A 25,112-nucleotide genomic window follows, 5' to 3' on the forward strand; every position below is an offset into this window, starting at 1 on the left:
CAGAAACACTGTTATATAAGTGACAACATTTACCACTGCGCATGACGCCAGTTGGCGATTTTAAAAACAAAGATGGCGGCTTCTTCGTTCCTTTCTATGAGAAATTTTTGGAAAGAGTTTTCCCTCCCAGAGCTCCAGGTAAGACCTGTGAGAAAAATAGAGTATGTAATTCTGTGTAGATACTATCGATAATTGGAAATTTTGTTTAAAAACAAACACAGTAATGATGTTTATATGATGAATGTATCAATATTTTTGGAGAGTGAAATTAACATGTCAGCTCTTCTTGTCTCAGAAATCATTAGATACAACCGCAGCAGAGCTAGCTGATCGCCAAGATGAATCAGATACTTCCAGAAAGAAGCTTGTTGAGCTGAGCCGTGATTTTAAAAAGAATACCCCAGAGGTAAGCAAGGCAATATTTCACTTTATTCCTCGTGTATTTAAGCTTATTATTAGTCATTTATATGTTTGACTTATGTAAGCTCGTTATATATGCAAGTCATGGTAGATTTATTGATGGTTTGCATGTGACATCATGGCGGCCATGTTGGTGGACAGGAACAATAAGATTTTTCTCTTCTGGGAGGTTAATAACTGCCATTTTTATGCAAACTATGTCACTGTATGAACAAATTTTCTTTTGTTTTGCCCACTAACATGCCAGCAATGCAAACCATCTATACAGTGGAACCCACGTAATATGGTCACTGGTGGCATAAGTGGCCATGATATGATAGTTTACAAGAAGGTTCAAGAAGGATTGACATATTTCTCAACTTTCTTTCACAACAAGATGACGACAACATGAGGTTTTGTTGATTTTTTTTATTGCTCAGGTTTCTGTTGACAATATAAACTATTTACAGGTGAATACTAGACCTGTGATGATGTGGGATAACTTGGGCAAACAGAATACTTGAAATAAGACTTGGATTATATTCCAGAAATTCACAATTATTAATATTCACCATGTGTTTGTCATTTATTACTGATCAGCAAATAAAGATTGTACCTTAAGTTCCTAGCATACTTGAACATCAGAATACCATGTAATGACTACTTCACATGCTGCATTGTGTTTGTTTGTTATTTAGGATAAGGTGGGAGGGGGGGGGGGGCAGTTTTTCTATTCACCTGACAAGAAACTGATATTCCATTTTCATGCTGTTGTAAGTTTCCTTCTTATCCCAGTTGACAAAATTTCAAACTAGTGCATGTATGCTAGCTCTGGTTCAATTTTTTTTTCAATTGGTTTAAAAATTTTCACACCAGTTTGAGTTTTACTTTCCTTTGTCTCAGATTATGCACAAAGGGAAATAAAAGTTAAAATAGTTTGAAAAAGTTTAAACCCCCAAAAAATTAAATTACAACATATACAAGAATTACTGTTATTACCAGTATATTGGATATTGCTTTAAAGACAATATTTAGCATCATAATCATTGTCATCTTCATGTACGATAAGCATCATTTTTTTCTCCACTTGTGTACTTTACTGTCTGGTAATAAAGCGGATCTTGACTGTCCAAATTTCCACGCGCTGATTGGCTCGTAGCTATTGTCTATAAGAGTACAGACAATAAAAATGATGTCAGATGTAACGCGCGCACTTTCTCAAAGAAAAAAGATAGCCAATTCCGCTCGTACTTTTTCCATGTTATTGTAAAAAACAAATCAACGGCAGTTTTCTATGTTCTATACTCATATACCATAAAATGACCCCATAAAATGTCCAGAACTCGGCAGTGAAACCACTCACCTGCGGCTCGTGGTTCCACTTGAGTTTTGAACATTTTTTTGACGTCATTTTATGGTCTATAAGAGTATAGAACATAGAAAACTGCCGTCAATTTGTTAAATTAAAGGCCCACATTCACCCAAGATGTATTGCGCGCCGAGGAACAGTTTTCATATATGTAAACCCCCCTATTTTATTTGAGCGGGAGTCGAGTGAGAAAGCAAAAAGCGATCACGAATAGTCTTTCCCTCCAGCACGAGTCGTAGAGGAAACCCGTATGAACCTCTTGAGCTCGTACAGCCAATAAGACCACGCGTTTGGACAATACCGCATTTCAAAACAAAAACAAACGACCGCAATGACTCTTGGGTGAAGGTGGGCCTTTAACATGCTCCCAAGACTTTGGTAAAATTTGTTTCAATCTTTTGTTCTTTGCAGGACATCAGGAAAAAAGTGGCACCTCTTTTAAAGAGTTTCCAAGCTGAGGTTATTACTGATCATTGCTTGTGTACTTTTATTCAGTAAATAAATGTACAATACACATGTTTAATTCTTAAGATCTTACAAAGCTCAAATAGATTGAATTTAACTGCGTTCTTGAAAAGTCTATTAGCCTTATAAACACATGTAGGTGCTTTGAAAAGAAGGCCCGAATTGAAGCTTGTGAAACAACTTGTTTTAGTAAACATATTGTTAGACTGTATACACAATGTACAGTGTATGCCTGTGCCCCAAATTCACCGTAAATGAATAAAATAAATGCCAAGGAAAATTTGTGGCCCCTTGATAACTAATGTTTTGAGGCCTGGGGCTTCAAAATATTACTTACCGTAGTATTAAATATTTATTTTGTTGTAATTCAAAAATCCTGACAAAGAGAGTGTAAGGTTGGATTTTGTTACATTTTATAAATTAAACTGTATGAACCATTAAACAGAAGTGTTAACAGCTTTTAGTATACAGTGCAGAGTTCAGTTACTGTTTACTAATGAACAGTATTTCTAAATGCAAATGGTTTTCTTCTTCAGATTGATGCTCTTTCAAAACGAAGTAAAGCTTCGGAAACCGCTTTTCTTTCAATTTACAAGAAATTGGTGGATGTCCCAGGTACAATCTTCATGTGTACACGTAACTGAAAATAATTTTAAAGAACAGGAAGCTAAGGGTTACTTGTAATATCCCTCATGTAGTATGAGTGAGAGAAACATACTTCTGAAAGCCATGCAATGCTTTCAACACCAAGCTAGTACCTGTGGAAGGTTGATTTAAACTTACATGTATTATGGATATGATAATTTCCTGAATAAATTATTGTACTCCAATATCTGTGTTCAGTGCTTTCCAGGACTCAGTCAAATGTTTACATTTTCAAGAAGTCAGCTCTGTAAGGAAAGTCATCAAAAATTTTTAAGAAAGCTTCCCATTCTTGTTACAAACATTACTGTCTTTTAGTCATCTTCAAGTTCTCAGTACCTGGCTGTCTTCTTGGTAGTCTTCAGGTGGCTGCTGTCTACAACCTTTGCTAATGACAGCCCAGACATTAAATTTGCTGTCAATAATCTGTAACAAACTTCCTGATTCAACTCTCTTTCAGATCCGTTACCAATACTTGAACAGTCTGTTGTTCAGCAGCAAAAGGTTTCTAAACTTCAGGTACAGTAAACTTTCAACCTCAAGAGTGCCCAAATGTGTTTGCTTAATATATTGTGTGGTTCCAGAAAATATCCATACCCCCACCACGGAGGGAATTTCACATAGGACCCTCCCACCCCCCAGGATTTTCCATTTTTGAGGTATTTTTTTAACCCCCCCACCCCTTCGGAAATTCCATAAATTCAGAATACACCCCCACCCCCCTCTGGAAAAGTTTTATTTCAAAAGAACGCCTCAAAAATCAGTTTGCTGTGAACATTTCAGAAATATCAAGAACTGCCTACACGAGGAGAAAATATGCGTTATCGAAGAGCGTGCGCGCCGCTCAATTTCACCCCAGGGTGCCCACACAAACTATGTGACCGTTTGTATTTTTATAGAGGCAATGTATGGGAATATCGAAAATCCTCGTATTATCGTACTAGATTGCGATAGATATTCTCATTTAACATCAAAATAAACGTAGTTTTACCTTAAATGTTGTGTGTTGTCGTTCCTGAGGTTGAAGATGGCGATTTTAGCCATTTGAAGGGTTCGGCGTTGAACGTTCACTCGAGCGTAATAGAAGAGTGAGCTCACTCTTAAATTAATTTAAAATTAAGATTTTAAATTTTGTTGGAATAAGTCCGGCAATGCAAAAATGTGTTTTCATTTAATTTGCATTTGTCATGTTTACGTTCCTATGCAAATTTTAGGAGATTAAAAAGATTATCGCTTTAGTTCTGCTCAGTTGATGATTTTTCTCCTGGTAATCATTCAGTCTAGTTATTTTAGTCAATAGTTTTCCTATTGAATCGGAATAGCATGGACAAAATAAGCATTAGCAAGGCAGGGAGACAAATAGAGCTTTCAGATCGTAACTTGAAACCGCAGACGAAATAAAGCCGCAAAACGAAATTAGCATGTTCACGTTCTTATGCAAATTTTGTATGAGATCAATAACGCATTAAAAGAATGTTGAATTGGCTCTATTTTGTTGAATTTTGGCATAGAAACTAAGTTAATAGTTTTGGACTTTAACTTGAAATACTTTGGACAAAATAAGTTTTAACACGGGTCAGTTTTGACAAACCAGTTATAATTGACCTCGGGAATTGACCTTTGCCCGTAACTCTACACAGCATACAAAAATAACAAACAAATATTTCAATGTTTTATGTAAAATTGGGGCTTTCACTTTTTAGCCATACAAAATTTTCCCTTTTAAACAGTGATACAAATTCAATTGTTGCCAGTAAACAATATTTTCTACGCAAGAAAGTTTTATAATAACTGAGTCACGCAACGCAGACATAGATTTCCTGTCTCAGTTGGAGTACTTCGCTCACAAAGGCTTTTCGGAGAAGGGAAACATGTTTTTAATGTAACAAGGGTTTCTTTAAAACAGTTAAAAAAAGTGATGTCTTCAAGAAAGATCTACGAAGTTGCAAAGTTGGAAAGTTACAATTTTGAACATTTATGTCTGACATGAACGTGAAGTTGACCCTCTGGAAACTTATCCAACCATTCACCCCTCCTCCCCTCTGGAATTTCCTGGGCCATTGACCCCCCCACCCCTCTGGAAATTCCAATTCCCTCCATGGTGGGGGTATGGATATTTCCTGGAACCACACATTATTTCTTTTAATTTATAGTCTTAGCCTTACAGTTGTTCTAGATAGGAAGGCGCCATTTGAAATGTGCATTATTTTGTTTGTTTTTAGGATTATGAGATTGAAAACAAGCAACTAAGAGAGACGTTAGAAGAATACAATACAGAATTTGCTGAGGTGAAAAATCAAGGTACAGTGTATCATATTGTTAGGCACTAATTAATATGTTGCAGTTTATAAAAGAACTTGATTAATTGCTTGATGTTTATTGTACAGGATACTGTTTGTACAGTCATGTTGTCATCCATTTCTACTAAAATATAATATTATTATGAATTACTGTTTTAGAGGTGACCATCAACAGGCTAAAGGAGAAACTGAGAGAATATGAAGACAAGATGGAGGAAAGAGTTCAGGTATGTGTACAGATAGTTTATAGGGATCATGTAGTACCTATATCCGTGCCCTTGGTTCCACTTCAGTCTACAACACCATCTTGTATGGTCTTGCAAGGACTGTGTGCTAATGGACTACCCTGAACAAAAGGTCGTCTCTGTATGACTTAGCAATGTACTAATGATGTATTCAAATGTTACTGTGATTTCTGTTTAGGGTTATCACCTCGTCCAGAGACTCTTAAAATAAAAGAACCTTCAAAATTATTTTGAATTCAAACATTTAAAATAATTTAAAGTTTTTCACTCAGAACTTCATATATTAAGTACTGTTTTGTTTGTATGTAAATTAGTTTTTGTATGTTTAATATATTTTTTTTAATTTATCTGTAGGCGAGAGTAAAAGAAAAAGAGAAGGACATACAAAAGCTGTTTTCTGATAAAGAAAAGACTCTCCAGGAAACACAGGTGTCTGTGGCTAAAAGGCTGGGAGAAGCAGAACACAAAGCAGCACTTTTACAAGCTGGTAAGGGCATCATTGCATGCATTCGCTGGAGAAATAAATGATACTAAGATGTGGCTGTTTCATAACATTATTACACTACTGTATTTCAACGGAAGGTACTTTGTATTCATCGGGGAAATGTCACTGAGATGTGGGCCTTTACATTACGTTATTACTCTATTTCTAGGTCCTTTGCATTTGTCAGAGAAATGCAAAAATGCTGAGATGTGTCCGTTTCATTATGTTGTTCTTTTGCAGAGGGCGGCAAAGTAATGTACAAAAATTTACAATGACTAGTTGTGCAGAGTGATTGTTTTTTCCACATTAAACCTATTGTTTTGTGCCGTTCTTGTTGCTGTCGCTGTCGTCGTTGCTAAAGTTCCCTAATGAAAAAAAGTGAAATTACAAATTTACTAAAACAGGTAGTATACATACATGTATGACTTGTGGACTCATTCTGAATGAAAAGCTGAGTGCAACTTAATTAAAAAAATTCTGTTGGAACACTGCCAAATTCTGAAGGAACACCATGCAGTGTTGATGCTCTCTCCCAGTGACCATTCCACCCAATCTCATATATACTTTAATTTTAATACAACTTGTACAAAGTGGCTTCTTCAACCTGTTTCCTTCACCAAAGCCTGGATGGATTTTTCTTTGCACTACCTGTAATTATTATAAGTTATAGTAATAATAATTTACAAGTGAAAATTAATTTTCAGCATTGGACAGCACACAGTCAGAACTGTTTGACGTGAAGGCCAAGTTTGATGAAATGTCTGCCGCAAGGTATCTACACCATAATAATCTGAACCTAACCCCATACGAGACTAGGATTTGAAACCAGGGGCCAATTTAGGAATTCAAAACTTTTACACTTGTAGGTAACCAACTGTGCCCTTGGAATTATGTACATGTTGTAGGTTAAAATGAATCTCAGGTTAAAATGATTTCAACCTAGGTTGATTTGTATTTTCCTTTGTTAAGGTTGGGTAATTTACATCTGAAACAAAGGAAAATACAAATCAACCTAGGTTGAAATCATTTTAACCTGGGATTCATTTTAACCTACAACATACACACATGCAAAAATGATCGTAACAGACATTGTCAGAAGCCTTAATGAAGATTACTGAACTAGTTTTTTAACTCTTTATTGAATGAAATCTTTCTTGTGTCTGCACATAAAAGTTAGGACCCAACTTGTAAATTACAGGTGTAAGAGTTTTGCTAAATTGACCCCAGTACATGATGGTTGATGATGGTCCATAATCGCCATCATTGTGCCTCTGTAGTTGTCATTTTCAGTAACATTGACTGACTGATCATAAATCTCACCCAAAGAGATTTTCTTCCCTCTACCCAACAAGTCTGCACCCAGGTTTTCACAACATAGGAAAAAGTTATCCAGGATCATTCAAATTTTGAATTTAGTTCACTACTATACACCTGTTCGTGCACTACTATACACCTGTTCGTGTACAGTAGTAACAGTGTGGATTTCTTCCTTTGTTTTTGTCATACATTTCGTCTTTGACTTCTCTGCAACTGTCACTTACCGGCACACTTGTCTGTACAATTGGCAGTGGGAATTGTTATCTTTCAAGCAAGAGTATCTTTAGCCGTAATAAGCTTTAAAATCGAGATTAAGTTAACTATTGAATGGACCTACTGTACTTGAAAGTTTTGTTTAGAAAGTGTGGGTTGTGGAAAGTTAATTCCTAATGAATTGACTTAAAATTCAACAAGAAATCAACGCAGCAAGTCAGAAATCAGGTCCATTTGACAATTAATATTACATTTGAAAACAACCAGTCTGATTTGTATTGGATAAGAATGGAATTCAAAAGTATGAAATAGCATGAACCTTGACAACTGTTTCACATATATGAAAATAAAAGTAATGATCAATTGGGGCTGTTCTCGGGAAACTTGAACTGTGTGATGTACAAGCACATTGTATGCCAATAATTGTTGCAGTTGTGATCATAATTTATGATCGTATGTATGGCAAATGAGTTTTTCTCTGCTTTTCTAGGTCTTCAGAAATTGAAATTTTGGAAGCTGATGTTGAAAAAGCAAATCAGGTAGAAATTATGAGAACTTTGTTGTGCTTGTGCATGATTACACTGAGGTACATGTACTGTACATATCTGTAGAAAACTTTGCTTCTGTTTCTCTCCGTTTTTACATATTGGTTCACACTTCTCTAATAACTTGCTGGTGTCATTTCTATTTAGAGAGCATCAAGTGCTGAACGACAAGTTGAATCTCTACAAGAAGAACTTGTTGCTGCACAGAATAACTTACAAGTTAGTTACTTTTCCAATTTGTTGTTGTTTTGATTGTCAGTGAAGTCTTGTATACTAAATACAAGAAATGGAAAAGTAATGTTTTTGACCATTGTGTTTCAGAATGCAAGTGATGTACAGCGACCAAACATGGTAAGATTGCACTTACAAGTTAGTTAGTTACTCCCTCCCCACCTTGTCTCTCTTTTCCACAGCTTCCCCTCCTCTCTCTCCTTCCCACCCTTTTTCATTCTTCCTTCCCACCTTCTTCTGTCCCTTCCTCCCTTTCTCAAATTTTTCCTGCCTCCCTGTCACCCAACTCCACCCCACCCCTGCTCCGTACCTCCTTCCCTCCCTCCCTTCCTACTCCTAGTTTGCTTGCTTGCATCCTCCCAACCTCCTTTCTTCCCTCCTCCCTGTTTTCTTCTTTTCTTCCCTCCTTCCTGTCTTCCTTCCTTCCTCCCTACCTCCTTCCCTCCCTCACCCCTGTTTTGTTTCCTTCCTACACAGTACCTTCCTTTCTTAAACCCTACCTACCTCCCTTTCTCTCCCTGTTGTTCTACTTCCATACCTTCCCACCCTCCTTCCTGTCTTCCTTCCTTCCTCCCCACCTCCTTCCCTCCCTCACCCCTGTTTTGTTTCCTTCCTACACTGGTCCTTTCTTTCTTATACCATACCTCCTTCCCTTCCTCTCCCTGTTGTGCTTCCTCCATACCTTCCCCCCCTCCTTCCTGTCTTCCTTCCTTCCTCCCCACCTCCTTCCCTCCCTTACTCCTGTTTTACTTCCTTTCTACACTGGTCCTTTCTTTCTTACACCCTACCTCCCTTCCTTCCTCTCCCTGTTGTGCTTCCTCCGTACCTTCCCACCCTCCTTCCTGTCTTCCTTCTTTCCTCCCCACCTCCTTCCCTCCCTCACCCCTGTTTTACTTCCTTTCTACACTGCTCCTTTCTTTTTTACACCTTACCTCCTTCCCTTTCTCTCCCTGTTTTCTTCTGTCCCTCCTTCCTGTCTTTCTTCCTTCCTCCCCACCTCCTTCCCTCCCTCACCCCTGTTTTGTTTCCTTCCTGCTTTGGTCCTTTCTTTCTTACACCCTACCTCCTTCCCTTCCTCTCCCTGTTGTGCTCCCTCTGTACCCTCCCACCCTCCTTCCTGCCTTCCTTCCTTCCCCCCACCTCTTTCCCTCCCTCACCCCTGTTTTGTTTCCTTCCTGCTTTGGTCCTTTCTTTCTTACACCCTTCCTCCTTCCCTTCCTCTCCCTGTTGTGCTCCCTCTGTACCCTCCCACCCTCCTTCCTGCCTTCCTTCCTTCCCCCCACCTCCTTCCCTTCCTCACCCCTGTTTTGTTTCCTTCCTACACTGGTCCTTTCTTTCTTATACCCTATCTCCTTCCCTTCCTCTCTCTTTTGGTTGTACTTCTTTCTTACCTTTCCACCCTCCTACCTGTCTTCCTTCTTTCCTCTCCACCCCCTTCCCTCCCTCACCCCTGTTTTGCTTCCTCCCTACACTGGTCCTTTCTTTTTTTTACACGCTACCTCCCTCCCTTCCTCTCCCTGCTGTGCTTCCTCTGTACCTTCCCACCCTCCTCCCTGTCTTCCTTCTTTCTTCCCTACCTCCTTCCCTCCCTCACCACTGTTTTGTTTCCTTCCTACACTGGTCCTTTCTTTCTTATACCCTTCCTCCTTCCCTTCCTCTCCCTGTTGTACTTCCTCCGTACCTTCCAACCCTCCTTCCTATCTTCCTTCCTTCCACCCCACCCCTTTCCTTCCCTCACCCCTGTTTTGCTTCCCTCCTACACTGGTCCTTTCTTTCTTACACCCTACCTACCTCCCTCCCTTCCTCTCCCTGTTGTGCTTCTTCCTTACCTTCCCTCTCTCCTTCCTTTCTTCCTTCCTTTCTCTCCACCTTCTCCCCCCCCCCCACCCCTGTTTTGCTTCCCTCCTACACTGGTGCTTTCTTTGTTACACTCTACCCCCTTCCCTCCCTCACCCCTGTTTTGCTTCCTTCTTGCACTGTACCTTCCTTTCTTACACCCTACCTCCTTCCTCTTCCTCTTCCTGTTCAATGCTTCTTCTGTACTTTCCCACCCTTCTTCCTGTCTTCCTTCCTTCCTTCCTCCCTACCTCCTTCCTCCCTTTTTCTTTTTTTTTTTTCTTGTTTGCTAAATCTTTTGTCCCTTCCTTTCTGCTCCTTGTTTTGCTTTGTTACGTGCTGCCTTCTCCTACTTCTGTTTCTTACCTTCTCCCTGTTTTGCTTGCTTGTTTCCATCCCTCCTTCTAGGCCTGTTCCTCTTTCCTTTTATCCCATTTTCTCTGCCTCCCTTTCTTCCTTTCTCCCTACCTCCTCCTTCTTTTGCTTTATTCCCTTATTCCTTCCTTCCATGTTCCTCCCTTATCCATTATTTTTTTATGAACTTCCATCTAGTCTGAGACCATTGATGCAATCTCCCGCTCAAGCCTGGAACATGAGTTAGCAGCCAAAGAGAGGCAGGTTAGTTTAAAGTTACTTTACACAAATGACAATGTGGATGTGTACCCTTTTGTCACTTCCTTGTGCAGTACTTTCATACATGTTTAGCTACATGTTAAATTGAAGTTCAGATATGCTTATAACAAACTTGTTGTTTATGATTGAAATGAACCTACAGACATTCGAGAAGGGTATTTAGCTATAACTTATATACAGCTCCAAGTTCATGTTGTGTTGTTGTTTACACCTTTGGTCTGGATCATCTTTAAATCAAGGCCACACCAAGAGTATAATTTACGGGGTACACCTGTTCCCCGTTTCCAAGTCAGATAAGCACTTTTTTAACAAATTAAGGAAGGACAAAGATCACCCCTTATTTCAATCACTTCCTAGAATCAATCCAGGTGCACTTAGGCTTAGAAGGGTCAAAGCTACTTTTCCATACTGCAATACTTAGCGCTCTAAAAACACTTTAATTAATAGACTTAGTTTTAATCTAATCTAGCTATTAGTAATTGATAGACAAAATGTTAATTTTTGCACCTTTGGTTTTTTATTGACTATGTATTACACTTGTTATGTATCTTCATCAGTGAAATAAAGATTATTATTGTAATTATTATTTTTATTTTTTGAAGGTGTTATGGGCTATGGCTTTTATATAATTTATTATAATGACACCTCTGATGGTTGATCAACCTTCAATATATTTCCATTTATTGCTTCTTAATTTTTGTTTTGTTGCTTTCATTACAGCACTGTTTCGTTCACTTTCTGACCTAGTTACTAAGTTGCCATTGCGACGTTGCTTTTCAGATCTCTCAGTTAGTAAGTGATGTGCAGCACTTACAAGTGACACAAAGCAAGTTAAAAGAATCAACAGCAAATGAGGTAAGACCTATGTAGTTGTGTCATAAATTGAAGGGCTGAGTGCAGAAGGCCTATGCGCAGTTTTAGGCCAGATTTGCTGGGGTAGAGTTAAAGCATTTCTTAGCTGAAATCAGCCCATCAACAAACAGATTTATTTTACTTTTTATTGTTAATTGGATAAAAATTAGATGATTCGTTCCATATTTGTTCAAATTGGTTGTATTTTAGAATTTGGCCCCAAAATGCACATGTATCGAAAGGCCCTTTTTCCCTCAGCCCTTTAACAATTTTTATTTCATCCTCATAAAGTGAACAGGGAACTTTGCAAACTGGGATTTCACCTTGAAGACAGAGCTAACATTTAAATTTGTCTCCTCCTTCAATTATAAAAATTCACGTTTTTTGGAGTTCAAAATTAAAAGAAATAACCTAAAGAGTACTCGACTGATGTAAATAGTCTTCGTAGGTTTTTATTTTGGTGAGAAAAGCGCCGCATTGAAAGCTGCTCAACAGAGATTTCGAACAAAATGGAAGGAGAAAAGACGATGGAGAAACGTCTAAGGGTGTTCCCTGCTGCTTGTTGCTATACACAGAATACCTTACATTCTATTCACTTCTGTAGTCACTTGTTGGCTCGTAGGACTTGTTCTCAGTTTGTCTTGGTAGTCCCTTTTCCAAGCTTGAAGTGTGACTTCAAAATAACTGTTAATTTGTTTAATTTTCTTTCCAGATCAGCCGATTAGAAGACCTACTAGCTAGCAAAACAACTGCACTTCAAAAACTGGTAAAATTTTACTACCTCATGTAATTTCAAAGTAAATTGTTTTTAAAATATTCCTGTTATTTGGTGAACCATTCACTGACAACTCAGTTGTTTTTGTGAAACTGCAGCAGTTCTTCATTAAAAATTTGTGCTAGGCAAAATATTTGTTCATTTGCCATTTTCTTCTTACATTTTTTACAATACAGTATGCTGCAAGGTGGTTGAAACACAGTTATTTAGACTTTCCGGAATGAAGCTTCTTTATCAATACCTAATGTGGAACTGTTGCATCATTTTCAGCATAAAAGTCTAAAACTATCAAATATTGGTGGGAGTTTTAAGTACAAAATAAACTTACAGTACTGTTGCGTTGTCCTTACTTCTTCAGGAGGCCAAACTTGACGTGCAAAGTAACTATGAAGAAATCAAGAGAGAGCTAAGGTATGCTGCATCGATTTGGATTTTCCTCTTGAGTTAAATAGTCAGGACTGTAGAGCGTTCTCTTTTCTGCTCCCGGCCACAGACAGATAACCCAAAGTCCAGTCTCCAATAGTACGTCATTGTGTGAAAATTTTGTAACACCTGGAGTAGATCTACTGTGCATTCCCTTTATCTTGAACATCTCTTATCTTGAACTTCCCAGTATCTCAAACTGTTACGGCTACAATACTGAGACAAATGTCACCTTAGCCATCCTAGTACTGCCTTCTCGTCCCCCTCTCCTCCCAACCCCCGTGTTGTTTCCGCAATTCTGCTAGTGAGTCTTGCAAACCAACATTGAGGGGCATGTTCGCATGCCTGGGTATTTTCATTCCTGTTATGTCCACGCCCCTCATGGAAATCAGCAATCCCCAGTGCTTTTTTACAGGCTTCGAAGACTATCGTTGTTATGTACGCATCTTAAAGTGTCGCTGGCTTAAAGTAGTGGCGAAAAGAAAGGCTTGAACGGGATGGCATTTCGATGGACAGTCGCTATATTCTCTGCTATGCGCGTAACACTGAAAGTAGCTGTAATGCATACATGTCCACAATTTCAGCCCATTGTTAGTACATCAGTGTAAACTAGCTGAAATGAAGTTTGTGTTTGAAGTCCAGACGAGTACTGATTAGACTTATGATATTATTTTCCATTTTTCCATATTTTCTGTTGCAGCATCCTTAAGTCTGTCGAGTTTTCTTCGAGTGAAGGGGAAGCAGTAGGTGACAAAACGGTGTGTTCTCCATGTTATACTGTTGTGCTCAGTTACCCGAAATTGAAAGGCAATTCATTCAAGATTCCTGCTCATATTATACATCTTAGAATCGCCAAGTTTACTCATGTCTGGGCTAATTGAAGTTGTGTTCCCTCTCTAGGTTATGTTCAAATACCATCAAAGTCAAAGATGTTTTTTTTGTTTTTGTTGTTGTTGTTTTCTTTTTTTAAAATGTTATGAACAATTTCTTGTCATTGGAGAATGAACATGCAAGCAAGATCAACTTATAGTGTCTTCATTTTCCCATGTTGCCAATGCAAAGTCCAAGAAATGTTTATTGCTGATTGGCAGTTTTCTGATTTTGCGTTGTATTTTCAGGGATCAACTCCCAAATCTTTAGAGATGCTACTTCTTGACAAGAATAAAAGTAAGTACAGTGTCAATTTGTGAATTGAAAATCTTGAGAATTATGTATTATTCAGTGAGTGACACAGGCAAACTCGGAAGAAGGAATTCCGAGTGCTCCTATCAGGAGTCGAACCTAAGACCTTCCGATTACTAATTCGGATGCTCTACCACTGAGCTACAGGAGACTCGTGGGAGCTAGGGCCATTAAACTAGGTTCAAAATCTTCTTCCCTCATTTCTATACCCTTGTCTCTCTTGTCTCAGTCTCGCCATCTGTGGCTGGGACCCGTCTCAAAAAAATGCAAGAAACGAGAATCAAGGAAGGAAAATCGAGAGGTCTTTTGTAGAATCATAGAGTATTTTGTCATGCGAATTTGGTGTAAGGGTTACGACTACAATGCAATTTCTAGCTATAAGGGGGTAGTTAAGTGAGTCTTCACTTCTTTGATAGATTTTAGTGACAGTTGTGGTGTATTTGCATGTCAACAGGGCTCCAGTCTGAAAATACAAGCTTGAAAGTGGAGAATGTCGACTTGACAGGTAAATCAAATTGTAATTAATGATTTCCCGCACCAGCCAAAGCTACGTCTGTAAGCACTTGGGCATAACCCTTGCAACCAAACCAATTCGTAAGAAAACTGAACTTTTTCTGTACTTCTTTGCCACTTACAGTTTCCTCTCTGTTGGTCCCTAGGTCGCTATACTGAGCTGCATTCTCGGTACAACGAGGCAGTAAACACTGTAAAAGAACAGAAAGAGCTTATCACTCAACTGGAAACGGACCTTCTGAGTGTGAACGCTCTACCCTCTGCATTCCGTGGTCAGGGAGAGGTAGGAATTGTTTTTTAATGAAACGGAACTTCAGAATAGGTCATTTTCACGATGGCGTCATTTGACTACAACTGTCAGAATTCATTTCGTTTTCCTTTTCAAATTCAAATTTTGTTATCCCAGTGGAGAGCAAAGAACAATGGCTCTAATTAGCATGAGAAAACAATAAATTGAAGGATTCTGGTAGTTGTAGTCAAATGACGTCATAATGGGTTTTTTTTTGGGGGGGGGGGAGGAAGGGGGGGGGGGGGGGTGATTTGACACCCAGTACACAGTACGCAGATTTGTTCGTTCCTTTGTCGTCGGCAACAACTAAATCTCCTTGTACATGGATGCCTTTTCAAAAGTCCCAGTTTTCCTCCAAAACGGAACATTAGTTCTGCGCCCTCGCTATCTTTTTCAGATCATTGAAACATGGCATCATTATGCGCAGTTGTCTTGATAAGTTCGCTTTTTTGCTATTCACACCGATCGCGATGCGCTTTTTAAAATTTGTGCTTGTTTTCTAAAGATCACACCTTGGAGATTGTTCTCAATTTTTTTGCGGTTTCGATACGCATTTGTAATAACCTGTGAGAGGCGTCCTATTCGATCTTCCTGGGAAAGAAAAGAAAACGGGAAGAGAATGGGGACTATGCTCGCAGAGTACCTTTTCGAAACTCGAACGTATTTTGTGAACGGGACAAATGGCAGTTGTTTTTACGTCGTGGTCAACTTGAAGATGTTTTTTTACCGCGATCACAAGACGTCATCATCGTGTCGAGAAAATCCTACCGAACAGTACTTTCCCGGCATCAATTATAAACCGGTTGTTTATTATTTTCCCTGTTTTGAGCCTTGCGGCCCTTGCAAGTAAAAAGCGTAATTGTGGTTATGTTTGCCTTAGGGTGAAGCTGGGCCTCCATCTGAGAAGGAACTTGTACAGCAGGCTGTCGCATCGACGGGTACGTGGTACTGTTAGAAACGGCTTTGAATGGCTGCATCAGGGAGCAGGGCTTATTACAAGTCGAGTGCAACATTGCGAGATTCCCAGCAATGAAAACAAATTTTAATTATTGGCGCAGAAAAATGAGCGCGTCAAAGTATCGCACAAAGTTTGCTAAGGTCGCCTGTAAGTTTCTTTGTTAGACGCTATTTACTTGATAAGTGAAAGGACGCCTTGAATAAATGAATTAATGAAGTCGAAACTCCCAAGCCTAATTTAACTAGTGGAGCTCTGCAACCAGTGTTATAAATTCCACTTCCCCCCATTTTATTTGTAACTGCACAGAGGTAGTGACCAACACGAAAGCCTTGCTCCTTTGGCCACCACGCACTTCTTCCCTAGAAGGTAAAATCACTTAAATAAATTACCCTGCATGTTTAATTTTTTTTCTTACTATAAAATATATTGTATTTCATTCGAATATGTGTGAATAAAATTGAATTGAATTGAAACAAGGTGAGTAAAGAAAATTGAGTCCTCCCAATGAGACTCGAACCCATCCGTTGGCCACAGTACCGAACAAGAAAAGCCTGTGGGGCCAGATTTATGAAGCTCTCCTAAGTTAGGATGTATCGTAACTCGTAAGTGTTGTTTGTTGACAAAAGTCTGTTATTGGATTAGCAATAACCTATTAGCAAGAAACAATGGAGGGCTTTGTGAATCTGGTGTCTGGCACCCAGGATAGATGCTCTACCGTTGAGCTGTATGGGAATGTTATGGGTTCAACTCCCATTGGGCGGACTCAGAATTTGTTTTTGAGTCTGTTTCGATTTGAGAACGCTTCTTCACTGATGCTCAATTTACTTGCCTAACAAAGGAGACTTGTACAAAAGTGATTGTCATGAATGCCCAACGTATACCTTGGCCAGACCTCACGCGCGCTGAACTGTAATTTAAGCGTTCTTTAATAGCCCCCAACAATGCTGGATGAGAATTTACTTTCGGAACAACTCCACTGGACGAAAGTGTATCACTCACAATAATGGAAACAAAGACTTTGCCTAGAGCCATGACATTTCAATCAGGACGGGAATTCAATCGGGAACACATACATGTTCAATTTCTAGAAGTTCAAAGGCGTTTAGGATCCTTTCAGAATTATTTGTGTATTGCGTAATTTTTGTAATTTATTCATGTTGCTACGGACGCATTCATAATTTTCTTACTGAGGAAGACTGCAGTACGTCGACGATACCTTCGTTTAAAACATTTAGTCAACTTCATTAAACAAGTCATTGTTATATTCTTTTTATGTCTATTCAGGTGGCCTTGCTGGAGAGAATGTAGCAATGGAATCACTTCTTCCCATTGTGGCGAGCCAGAGAGAAAGATTTAAAGTCAGAAATATGGAATTAGAGGCGGTGAGTTATCTGCTCGGTATTATTCTGATTATTTTGTTTGAAGACCTGTTATTGTTTTGTAATGGCAAGTGGTGACCGCGGGAAACCCCGGTAACAAGAGGTAAGCGCGGGAAAACTCTGGTAACAACAATTGGCGAAGGCGGGAAATCTCTGGTAATTAGTGACAAGCGCGGTGAAACTCTAATAGCACTAATACTTGTAGCTATTGGCAAGCACGGGAAAACTTCCGGTAACCAGCGGAAAACAGGAAATGTCAGGTGACGGCAAGCGCGCATAAAAGCATGTTATTTTTTGGTTGGACTTGCAAGAGCGTTTTTAACCGATTGCGCGTCTTATCACTCTAAACAAATGCAGCGGAACTAAATCAAGTACATGACTGTTTTGGAAACACTTGAAAAATCTCTACAATGTCTTTGTTGTTATTTTTATAGCAATTACGTCATAACCAGCAACAGATAAGTGTGCTACAGAACGAAGTGGACACCTTACGCTCGGACAATGTCAAGCTGTACGAAAAAATCAAGTTTCTTCAGAGCTATCCTACGAAGGTAACCTTTTGATTTAACCATTTTAGGAATAGCTTAAAAATATCTTGGCTGCAAGTGTCTCTGCTCGCTTTCCAGTCGCCAAGGGCGTTCGCACTCGAGCAGCCAAGAGTGTAACTCTCGTAGCTGGTGGTATTGTCCGCGCGGGCAAATATACGCGATTATTAAACACTGGATCATTGTATGATTCAATTCCAGTGATTTGATTGGCTCAGCGGCCATGGTGTTTGAACCATGATACCTTGCCCGAGAAATAGCGACCATTTAATTGTTTTCTGGTCGTTCTTGCAAAGTGAAATCAGCAAGATCTAGCAATATTTCTTGATCGTTTTGAATAAAACAATTCAATTCGGGATAGCTGAAATCGTTGGCTATCCCCTATCATCTTATACCCAACGCGCGCCAGTGGAATAACTGTTAAATATATTATAAAGTTTGGCGGTTTACGTAATGAGCGGCGTAAGCCCCGAGAAAATATCGGATTTCAAACCGCATTTCGCCATTCTCCTCCCGGCTTGGCTGCTCGTTCGCTCGACTTACGCCTTCGCCCAACACCCCGCCAGCTTCGCAGGCAACCCAGAGTGATGCAAACAAGCGGCAGTATTCGGTGGCTAAAACTATTTTCAAGGAGAGAAGGCTATAGAAGAGGACCGGTCGTCAAAACTGTAAGGCTTTGAACAGTTTCCTTTCTCTTAACGGGAGTTGCAATCTTGTAAAGAGAAGGCTCACTAGGTTTGGCCATTTTACGCGAGAGTCGCCTGGTGGTAGAGACGCTTGTTTACTCGCGAAACATGCTAGTAGTCTAGACCTTGACTTTGAGCATACTCGTTTATAAGTTATGTGGATTATCAAACGTCCCGTACTGCTTTTGTGTGCCAAGAAGATGTAGGACATCAGCTGTGGTGCAATCACGTGAACTGAGACAAACTGTCGACTTGAACGCAGCTGTTATGTTCTTACTCGGCTTGAAGATCCTGGTTTGTGGTGTAAACGGAATTCAAACCCTGAACAAGCAGACCGGCCTTCTGTTTTGTAGTCTGGTGCCTTGCCAACTGAGCTAACCTGAAGGCATTAAAGGGGAAGCGTCATGGTGAAATAAGACCTCCACTTAGCTACAAAATGAAATGCACTAATGTGTTCTTGTTGGTTTGTTCCAGGGTTCAGCGAGTCGAGATGAGGAAGCGGCAGTCAGCAGATACTCGTCACAGTACGAACAAAGACTGGATCCTTTCTCAGCTTTCAATCAACGGGTAAGTGACTGTTAAGACTCATAGTAACAGTGTAGTCTCCTAAGCGCAGCAGAGGATCTGTGGCTCGTCACGTCTTGTCACGCACTCCTCCCCATGGAGGCGTGCATGACGTGCTTGACGTCTGTGTAGGAGTCTATATTACAGTGCGGCTAATTCAAAGTTTAATGGCTGTATAGCCCATTGGTGCGTTCTCATGTTCCACCTGTTTTGTTGTTTCATAAGGGCTGATTTTAAGTTCATTTGTTTCATTGTGTGTAGGAAAAACAACAAAGGTACCTGGGGCTCAGTCCACATGAAAAAGTAACTCTCAACCTGGTAAGTGCACAGGTCACCCAAGATCTTACTGGCCAATTTACCTTTAGTTATTAGTTTTGTTGATAAAACCTAACACCCGTTTCCACTCCTCACCGAGGAACTAACCCCCTTATCTATTTGTTAATTACTGTTTGTTTGTTTGTTTGTTTGTTTGTTTTTTCTTCAGGGCCGCTTTATCATGTCAAACAAAGTCGCGAGGACGATCGCATTTTTCTACACTCTACTTGTTCATTTGATGGTGTTCCTGGTAGGTAATACTGTGATGGAGGCAGAGGACGGGCAATCTCGTCCTTGCTATTCTCCATGAAAGTGGCATTTTCTTGGCAGTGTTGCGATCAGCATAAAAATGATTCCAGAGATAAGTGCACCAAAACACAATAGCTAAGAAGCAAGGGTTTTCGCAATACCAAGAAATGTCCTCGAACAATGTAAATTGAGCGTTTGCTGTCACGTTTGCCCGGTGTTTATTGTTACCTGAGATAGTTATAGGAAAATCGTTAAAACCGAAGATGACACGAGTGAGTTACTTAGTAAGGTCAGATTTTTTTTGGAGTTGTTCTAACACACGGTTGGGGGGGGGGGGGGAAGCAAGAGAGAGCCTCTCTTACAAAAATGACAGGGGTGGTCGTTGGAAATTAAAAAAAGAGAAAGTCCCTAAAAGTTCCCAGAATCAAGTTTTGTTGGTCTACCGGGTTCAAATTGATTTTCACCCCTAAATGGTACCAAATAAGTTGGCTGGCAAATAGCTCCACTTCCAGCCTTTTTTTGTTTTCCTTTTTTTTTTTTTTTTTTTTGCTGACTACTCAAACGGTGGCCATTTCAGATTATTACTCACAGCAAATTTAACTAAAACCAACTGTGCTATTCTAATCCCAAAACAGGTTCTTTATAAGCTCGCTTACACAGAATCTTGCAAACGCGATGTGGCCACAGAGTGCGCGAAACGGTAAGACACTTTTGTTATTTGAGGCAGAAGCTAAATAGAAGTTAATATCTACAGTTGAAATCGGTTCCTGTCGTACTTCTGACATGTCACTGAAAGTTTAAAGGGGAACACCGTTGACGAATCCAATCCAGTATGTCTGTAACTTGCAGCTCCGACCTCGTACGCGGTTAATCTGATAAGACCTATTTATTAAAAACTGGATCATTGTATAATGAATTTCTAGGGATTTGATTGGCTTAGCGGCCATGGTATATGAGCCATTATACCATGCCCGAGAAATAGCGACCATTAAATTGTCTTCTGGTTGTTCTTGCAAAGCGAAATCGGCAAGATCTAGCAATCTTTCCTCATTGGTTTTAATAAAACGATTATTCCACTCACGCCCGTTGTATATGGGATGATTATAGCCAACTTGGCGCACTCGACGCTGCGCGCCTCGTTGGTTAATTTTATCTATCATCTCATATCTAACACGCGCTCGTGGAGTAATTGTTTAGTATTACACTTTCTGGGGCATAAGCTGTTTAATTTACGTCATACGTGTATTCTGAAACAGTGTAAAGTGGATTCATATTTGTACTCGTTTTGTTTGGTATTTATACTGTAAGATGCCATGTCGTATAAAACATGATTTAATAATAATACACTTTATTTAGAGAGGGGGGCACGGAATATTTGAGGTAACTAATAAACTTGTGGCCCTCTACCTAAAACATTCTTACAAAACTAATGCAATGTAATAGGAAGTGTACATAGAAATGTGAGAGCTAAAAAACAATGTATGTCAAATTCTAACATGACTATCAATAAAACTAAAAATATCCATCTGATAAGAAGACGAATTATGAATAAAAATAAAACATAACTTGTGAGCAAAAAATGAATCAAATGTTAAACTATAAAATGATGTAGTTTCTGTTGTACATCAAAAAGGTTGTTTCTATAATTGTTCTTAAAAAATTCTAATGACACAGAATTCCGAGTTCTAGACTTAGGCTGTTCCAAAGTTGACAAGTAGTAACTGCGAATGATCTACCGCCTTCAGTCATACTGTAACAAACAAACAAACAAACGGAACAGACAAACTTCACAAGATACGTAGTCGGGCTATTTTTACCTGGTAAGATGCTGGCTGTTCATGAAGAGCATTGTCTGAACCCAGATAATCGCGACTTTGGGCTGGGATGTTAAGCCGTTAGCCTTCTTTCCTACACCTTGTTTGTTATGTTCTACCTATAGGGGACGTTACGAACCTACACTCTTCGCAAAGAGAAGAGGACGTCGTGTCTGTGGTCTGGGCTTGTTTCAGTAAAGGCGACGTCTGTGACTTGTACCATCACTGATTGTGAAATGTAGGGCTGCAATTTGCACCCACAAGCGGTCTTGTAAAGCACCCTGCGCAGTGTTGTTAAGCGTGTTGTTATTCTGTTTTAGTATAAATCTACTAGCGATCCATCACGAATGCTGTTCTCTTATTGGCTGCGTTACTTACTATCTATTCTGTTGTAGATAGTGAGTAGAGTGAGTAGCCTAACAATGTGCGGTGGCGTGACCTGTTTATATCGTTATTCAATAAAAACGTGAACCTATCTTGTTAAGTTTTGAACGGCAAGTAGCTAAAACAATTGGATTTATTATTCGCTCTCGATTTCTATGCGTGATAGTTGATAGAAATCTCGAGCTCAAAATTTAATTATTAAATAGAAAAGTCGCAGTATCAATGCACAATCAACCTTATCTTGTTGTTTTGCAGGTTCGCTGAACATATGCACGAAGTTCACGGACAATGATTGACAAGTGGTGTACAAGGGAACATCTGGAGCCGAGGGTATCATCAACGTGGACTGTCAGTGTAGAGACGACACAGGAAGGCCTTTATAGGCACGGTATTGCTGTATACATGGAGGATGCACTCTTGCAGCAAAACGTCGTATCCACAGATCCAACAAAACATTAATCCTTAACCCCTAATATGAAAGAACAAATTCGTTTACCTTGTCCCCATACTTTGCTTATGAAAGTACTGGGGAGAAGTTATTAAAATATCAAGAAAATTCACCTAGGGTGATCATATCCTCAATTCTCATGACCTCAAGGATTGAATAAGCATTGATATTACAAGGGAAAATTTGATGGTGATCACCGTTAGGGCTTTAAAAGGGTTAACTATGGTGTTGGTTGTACTAGAAAACCATAAGGTGGCTTGGCTGGTCCATACTCTCTTTTCAAACTGTTTTAGCACTGACTGGCACCAGTATATACAAAATAGGAAAAGCCTTCTGTTCTTTAGCTGGCATTTCTAGAAAACAAATTCCTGTTTAACGATCCTTTTACCATTTGAAACGCTAGAATATTCAAGAATCGATTGCGTAACCAACTCACATACAGTGGCCTTTTTGCAGTTTATCGTCGACGAATTGGTGAATTAGATGTTTCCGAATACTTTCGTTTCCGATGGGCAAGCAGAAAAGGACTTCTTAAAACGTTTCTTCCATTTCTAGGGAACAAATTCTTGTTTAATAGTCCTTTTACCATTTGAAAACACTAGAATGTTCAAGAATCGATTGCTTAACCGCCTCAAGCTCGCAGTGGCCTTTTTGCAGTTTATCGTCGTCGAATTGGTGAATTAAACGTTTCCGAATACTTTCGTTTCCAGAACGGAGGCGAGCGGAAAAGGCCTTCTTCAAACTTCTCCTATAGAAAACGAATTAGTTGATCAAAAAGATTTCATATTGGGTCAGAATGTGGGGAACAACGCAAATAGGAGTTTTATTTGGGATATTTAAATAAAACTTTGCTCGTTCAAGAGTTAAAGTTGAAAAGAAAAAAAAAGTGTTCCTAGTGAACAGCTCATAGAAGGCACCAGATTACCAATTGTACGTATTTTATTTTAAGGAAATAAGTGAACTGAAATAGTTTTGCCTTTGGCCTAATCTGATTTTGTCCGTAATTACTAAAAATGTGGTATTTGAGGATACATGTATGTGCCTCAGGGCTCGAGAAAAGGGCGTCAAATATGCTTACTTCGAGCGTCCTTTAAAAAAGGAATATTGATATCGTGTAATTCGCAGCTGTACAGTACATGACTTTGAATTGGTAGGGTACAATTATTGTAAAGAGGAGAAATTGTAAATAAAGCTCACAACATTCTATGGTGAATTTACTAGCTAGTTTACCCTGTTACGAATGGAGATACTTTAGAAGTGCCAAAATGCCACAGGTCGACTAGAGGTTCAATGTTGGTTTAAATCTCTCACTCCCACCAGGAAATACCATATTATTGGAAAACAGCAACTGTGAACCCATATACCAAATGTAATATACCAATTGAAAAGTTTTGTCTGGGACATTGCATATATCATTCTAGCAAAGACAACGTAAATAACAGATTAGATTGAAAAGTGTCCGAAAAAAAAATTACCTTAAAAATAAGTCATTTCTCGTGTATATTGGTATACCCCTAAACTATAGCTTAATTTGCAGATCTCAGTACAATTAGCTTCTTGTCAAATGTTGACTTGGTATTAAAAGTGTAATAGGAAAAAGTTTCAAAAAAAGAAGGGGTGGTTAATCATGTCTGGTATGGAAGGGGGGGTGGGTTATGAGTTCAATGTAGAGATCTCGCCAAGATCTATTTGGTGTCCAATTTTGACACGAATTGACCCAATATTGAGCAAGTAATGACTTGTTATGCCATATGGCACTCTTGGGAGTAAGAGGATTAACCATAATTCATCTTAAATCTATCAGATGCAAGCCTTTCAGTTATCCTCTACAGATGATCTCACCAAGATCTGTTTGGTGTCCAAATTTGATACGAATTGACCCAATTTTGAGCAAGTAATGACTTCATATGCCATATGGCACTCTTGGGAGTGAGAGGATTAACCATAATTCATCTTAAACCTCTCAGATGCGAACCTTTCAGTTATCCTCTGCAGTTGAAATGCAGGAAATCTTTGAATGACTTTTAAATATAAAAACTCCTCCTACTGACGAACTTGCAAGGGACTGTTTACGCCATGCGGACCTATCCGACGTCGGTAACTTTTGAAAACCCGTAGGTGGATTTAAGTTCGTTTTTCGTTTATTTTTCTTTGTAAGATAAAAGAAATGACAATTTAAACCTCAGTCAGCATTTTAACACGGTTGTGTGTACAATGTGTCTTCTACAACATGTTTGTTGTGTTAAATTTCAGTTTCAGGAAAGTGGTATTCGTCTGCGCGAATATTAGTATTTTGAATAATATTAGCGTGCAGAACAAAAACCCCAGAACCAATGTGGTAAACTGATACTTGGCACGTGACAACTGCAGCCAGAAGTTTTTTGATATTTGATTCGTTATTTGAAATCCATTAAACAGTCGCGCTTATTTTCACTTACTGTTTTGTTTAGTTTTATGCATCAGTCAATTCCAGCCGTGCCCACCCCCCTCCCCCGGGCAATAGTGGGGCATTTTCCCACACTGTCCATCCCGGGAGTCGGGCATTAGCCTTCCACCCAATTACCCCAGGGCATTTGACCATCTCACGTTTTACACCCTTCAGCATTGTCGCTTCGTTAATGACAAATTCATCGGCAAATACAGTAAGTTTCTTATTGAATACGTCTAGATAGGACATAAAATAAGACGCTAGAGCGGTAGAATGACCTATTTTTGCACTAACTACGGGAAACAAGACCCAGCTAGGACTTAATTTGGCCTGAATTAGCTTAGATTTTACTGAAAGTAAGACGAGAAACGAAGAAAATAAAACATTTTTGACATGTTTGAGCCCCTACCCCGGGGCATTTGAACAACTATTTTGTCCCGGCGGTGAGGCATTTGCCAGTTTATTTTCAAAAAATCCTAATTCCCGGGGGTCGCCCCGGGGTGCATGGGCACTGTTGGAATTGACTGATGCATTACCTGTTTTAAGGACGGTGCCTACTAATAAGGAAGTATTTTTGTGTGCTTTTTGACTATGAGAGGAAACAGATCAAATCCAAAAGAAAATTGGGG

The 25,112-nt window shown here is 39.3% G+C and overlaps 1 protein-coding gene across 1 annotated transcript; it reads left to right on the top strand.

Annotated features, from left to right (window-relative positions):
• The first annotated feature begins 31 nt into the window (after window positions 1–31).
• On the top strand, window positions 32–23,268 carry LOC146479646 (protein CASP-like). The gene is made up of 28 exons (XM_085110501.1): window positions 32–138; window positions 296–406; window positions 2,180–2,227; window positions 2,770–2,848; window positions 3,336–3,394; window positions 5,098–5,176; window positions 5,335–5,402; window positions 5,775–5,907; window positions 6,609–6,675; window positions 7,925–7,973; window positions 8,127–8,198; window positions 8,301–8,330; window positions 10,599–10,664; window positions 11,460–11,534; window positions 12,244–12,297; window positions 12,665–12,717; window positions 13,430–13,487; window positions 13,848–13,896; window positions 14,366–14,416; window positions 14,571–14,707; window positions 15,594–15,651; window positions 16,956–17,053; window positions 17,485–17,601; window positions 18,756–18,848; window positions 19,107–19,163; window positions 19,330–19,410; window positions 20,045–20,109; window positions 21,863–23,268. Exons 1-28 carry the CDS (start codon window positions 73–75, stop codon window positions 21,897–21,899), a joined length of 2,010 nt encoding a protein of 669 aa, XP_084966627.1. The 5' UTR covers window positions 32–72; the 3' UTR covers window positions 21,900–23,268.
• Window positions 23,269–25,112: the final 1,844 nt, after the last annotated feature.

This window comes from Pavona decussata, unplaced genomic scaffold (genome assembly GCF_977016875.1).
Source record: "Pavona decussata unplaced genomic scaffold, jaPavDecu1.1 SCAFFOLD_58, whole genome shotgun sequence".
In the NCBI taxonomy this organism is placed as follows: domain Eukaryota; kingdom Metazoa; phylum Cnidaria; class Anthozoa; order Scleractinia; family Agariciidae; genus Pavona; species Pavona decussata.

What these genes read in the sequence shown, in the direction of transcription:
- LOC146479646 (XM_085110501.1), top strand. Translation starts at nt 73, where the DNA reads ATGGCGGCTTCTTCGTTCCTTTCTATGAGAAATTTTTGGAAAGAGTTT. An exon ending in TTTCCCTCCCAGAGCTCCAG is followed by an intron (nt 139 to 295) that starts GTAAGACCTGTG and finishes TTCTTGTCTCAG; the next exon opens with AAATCATTAGATACAACCGC. An exon ending in GAAATATGGAATTAGAGGCG is followed by an intron (nt 17,054 to 17,484) that starts GTGAGTTATCTG and finishes TTATTTTTATAG; the next exon opens with CAATTACGTCATAACCAGCA.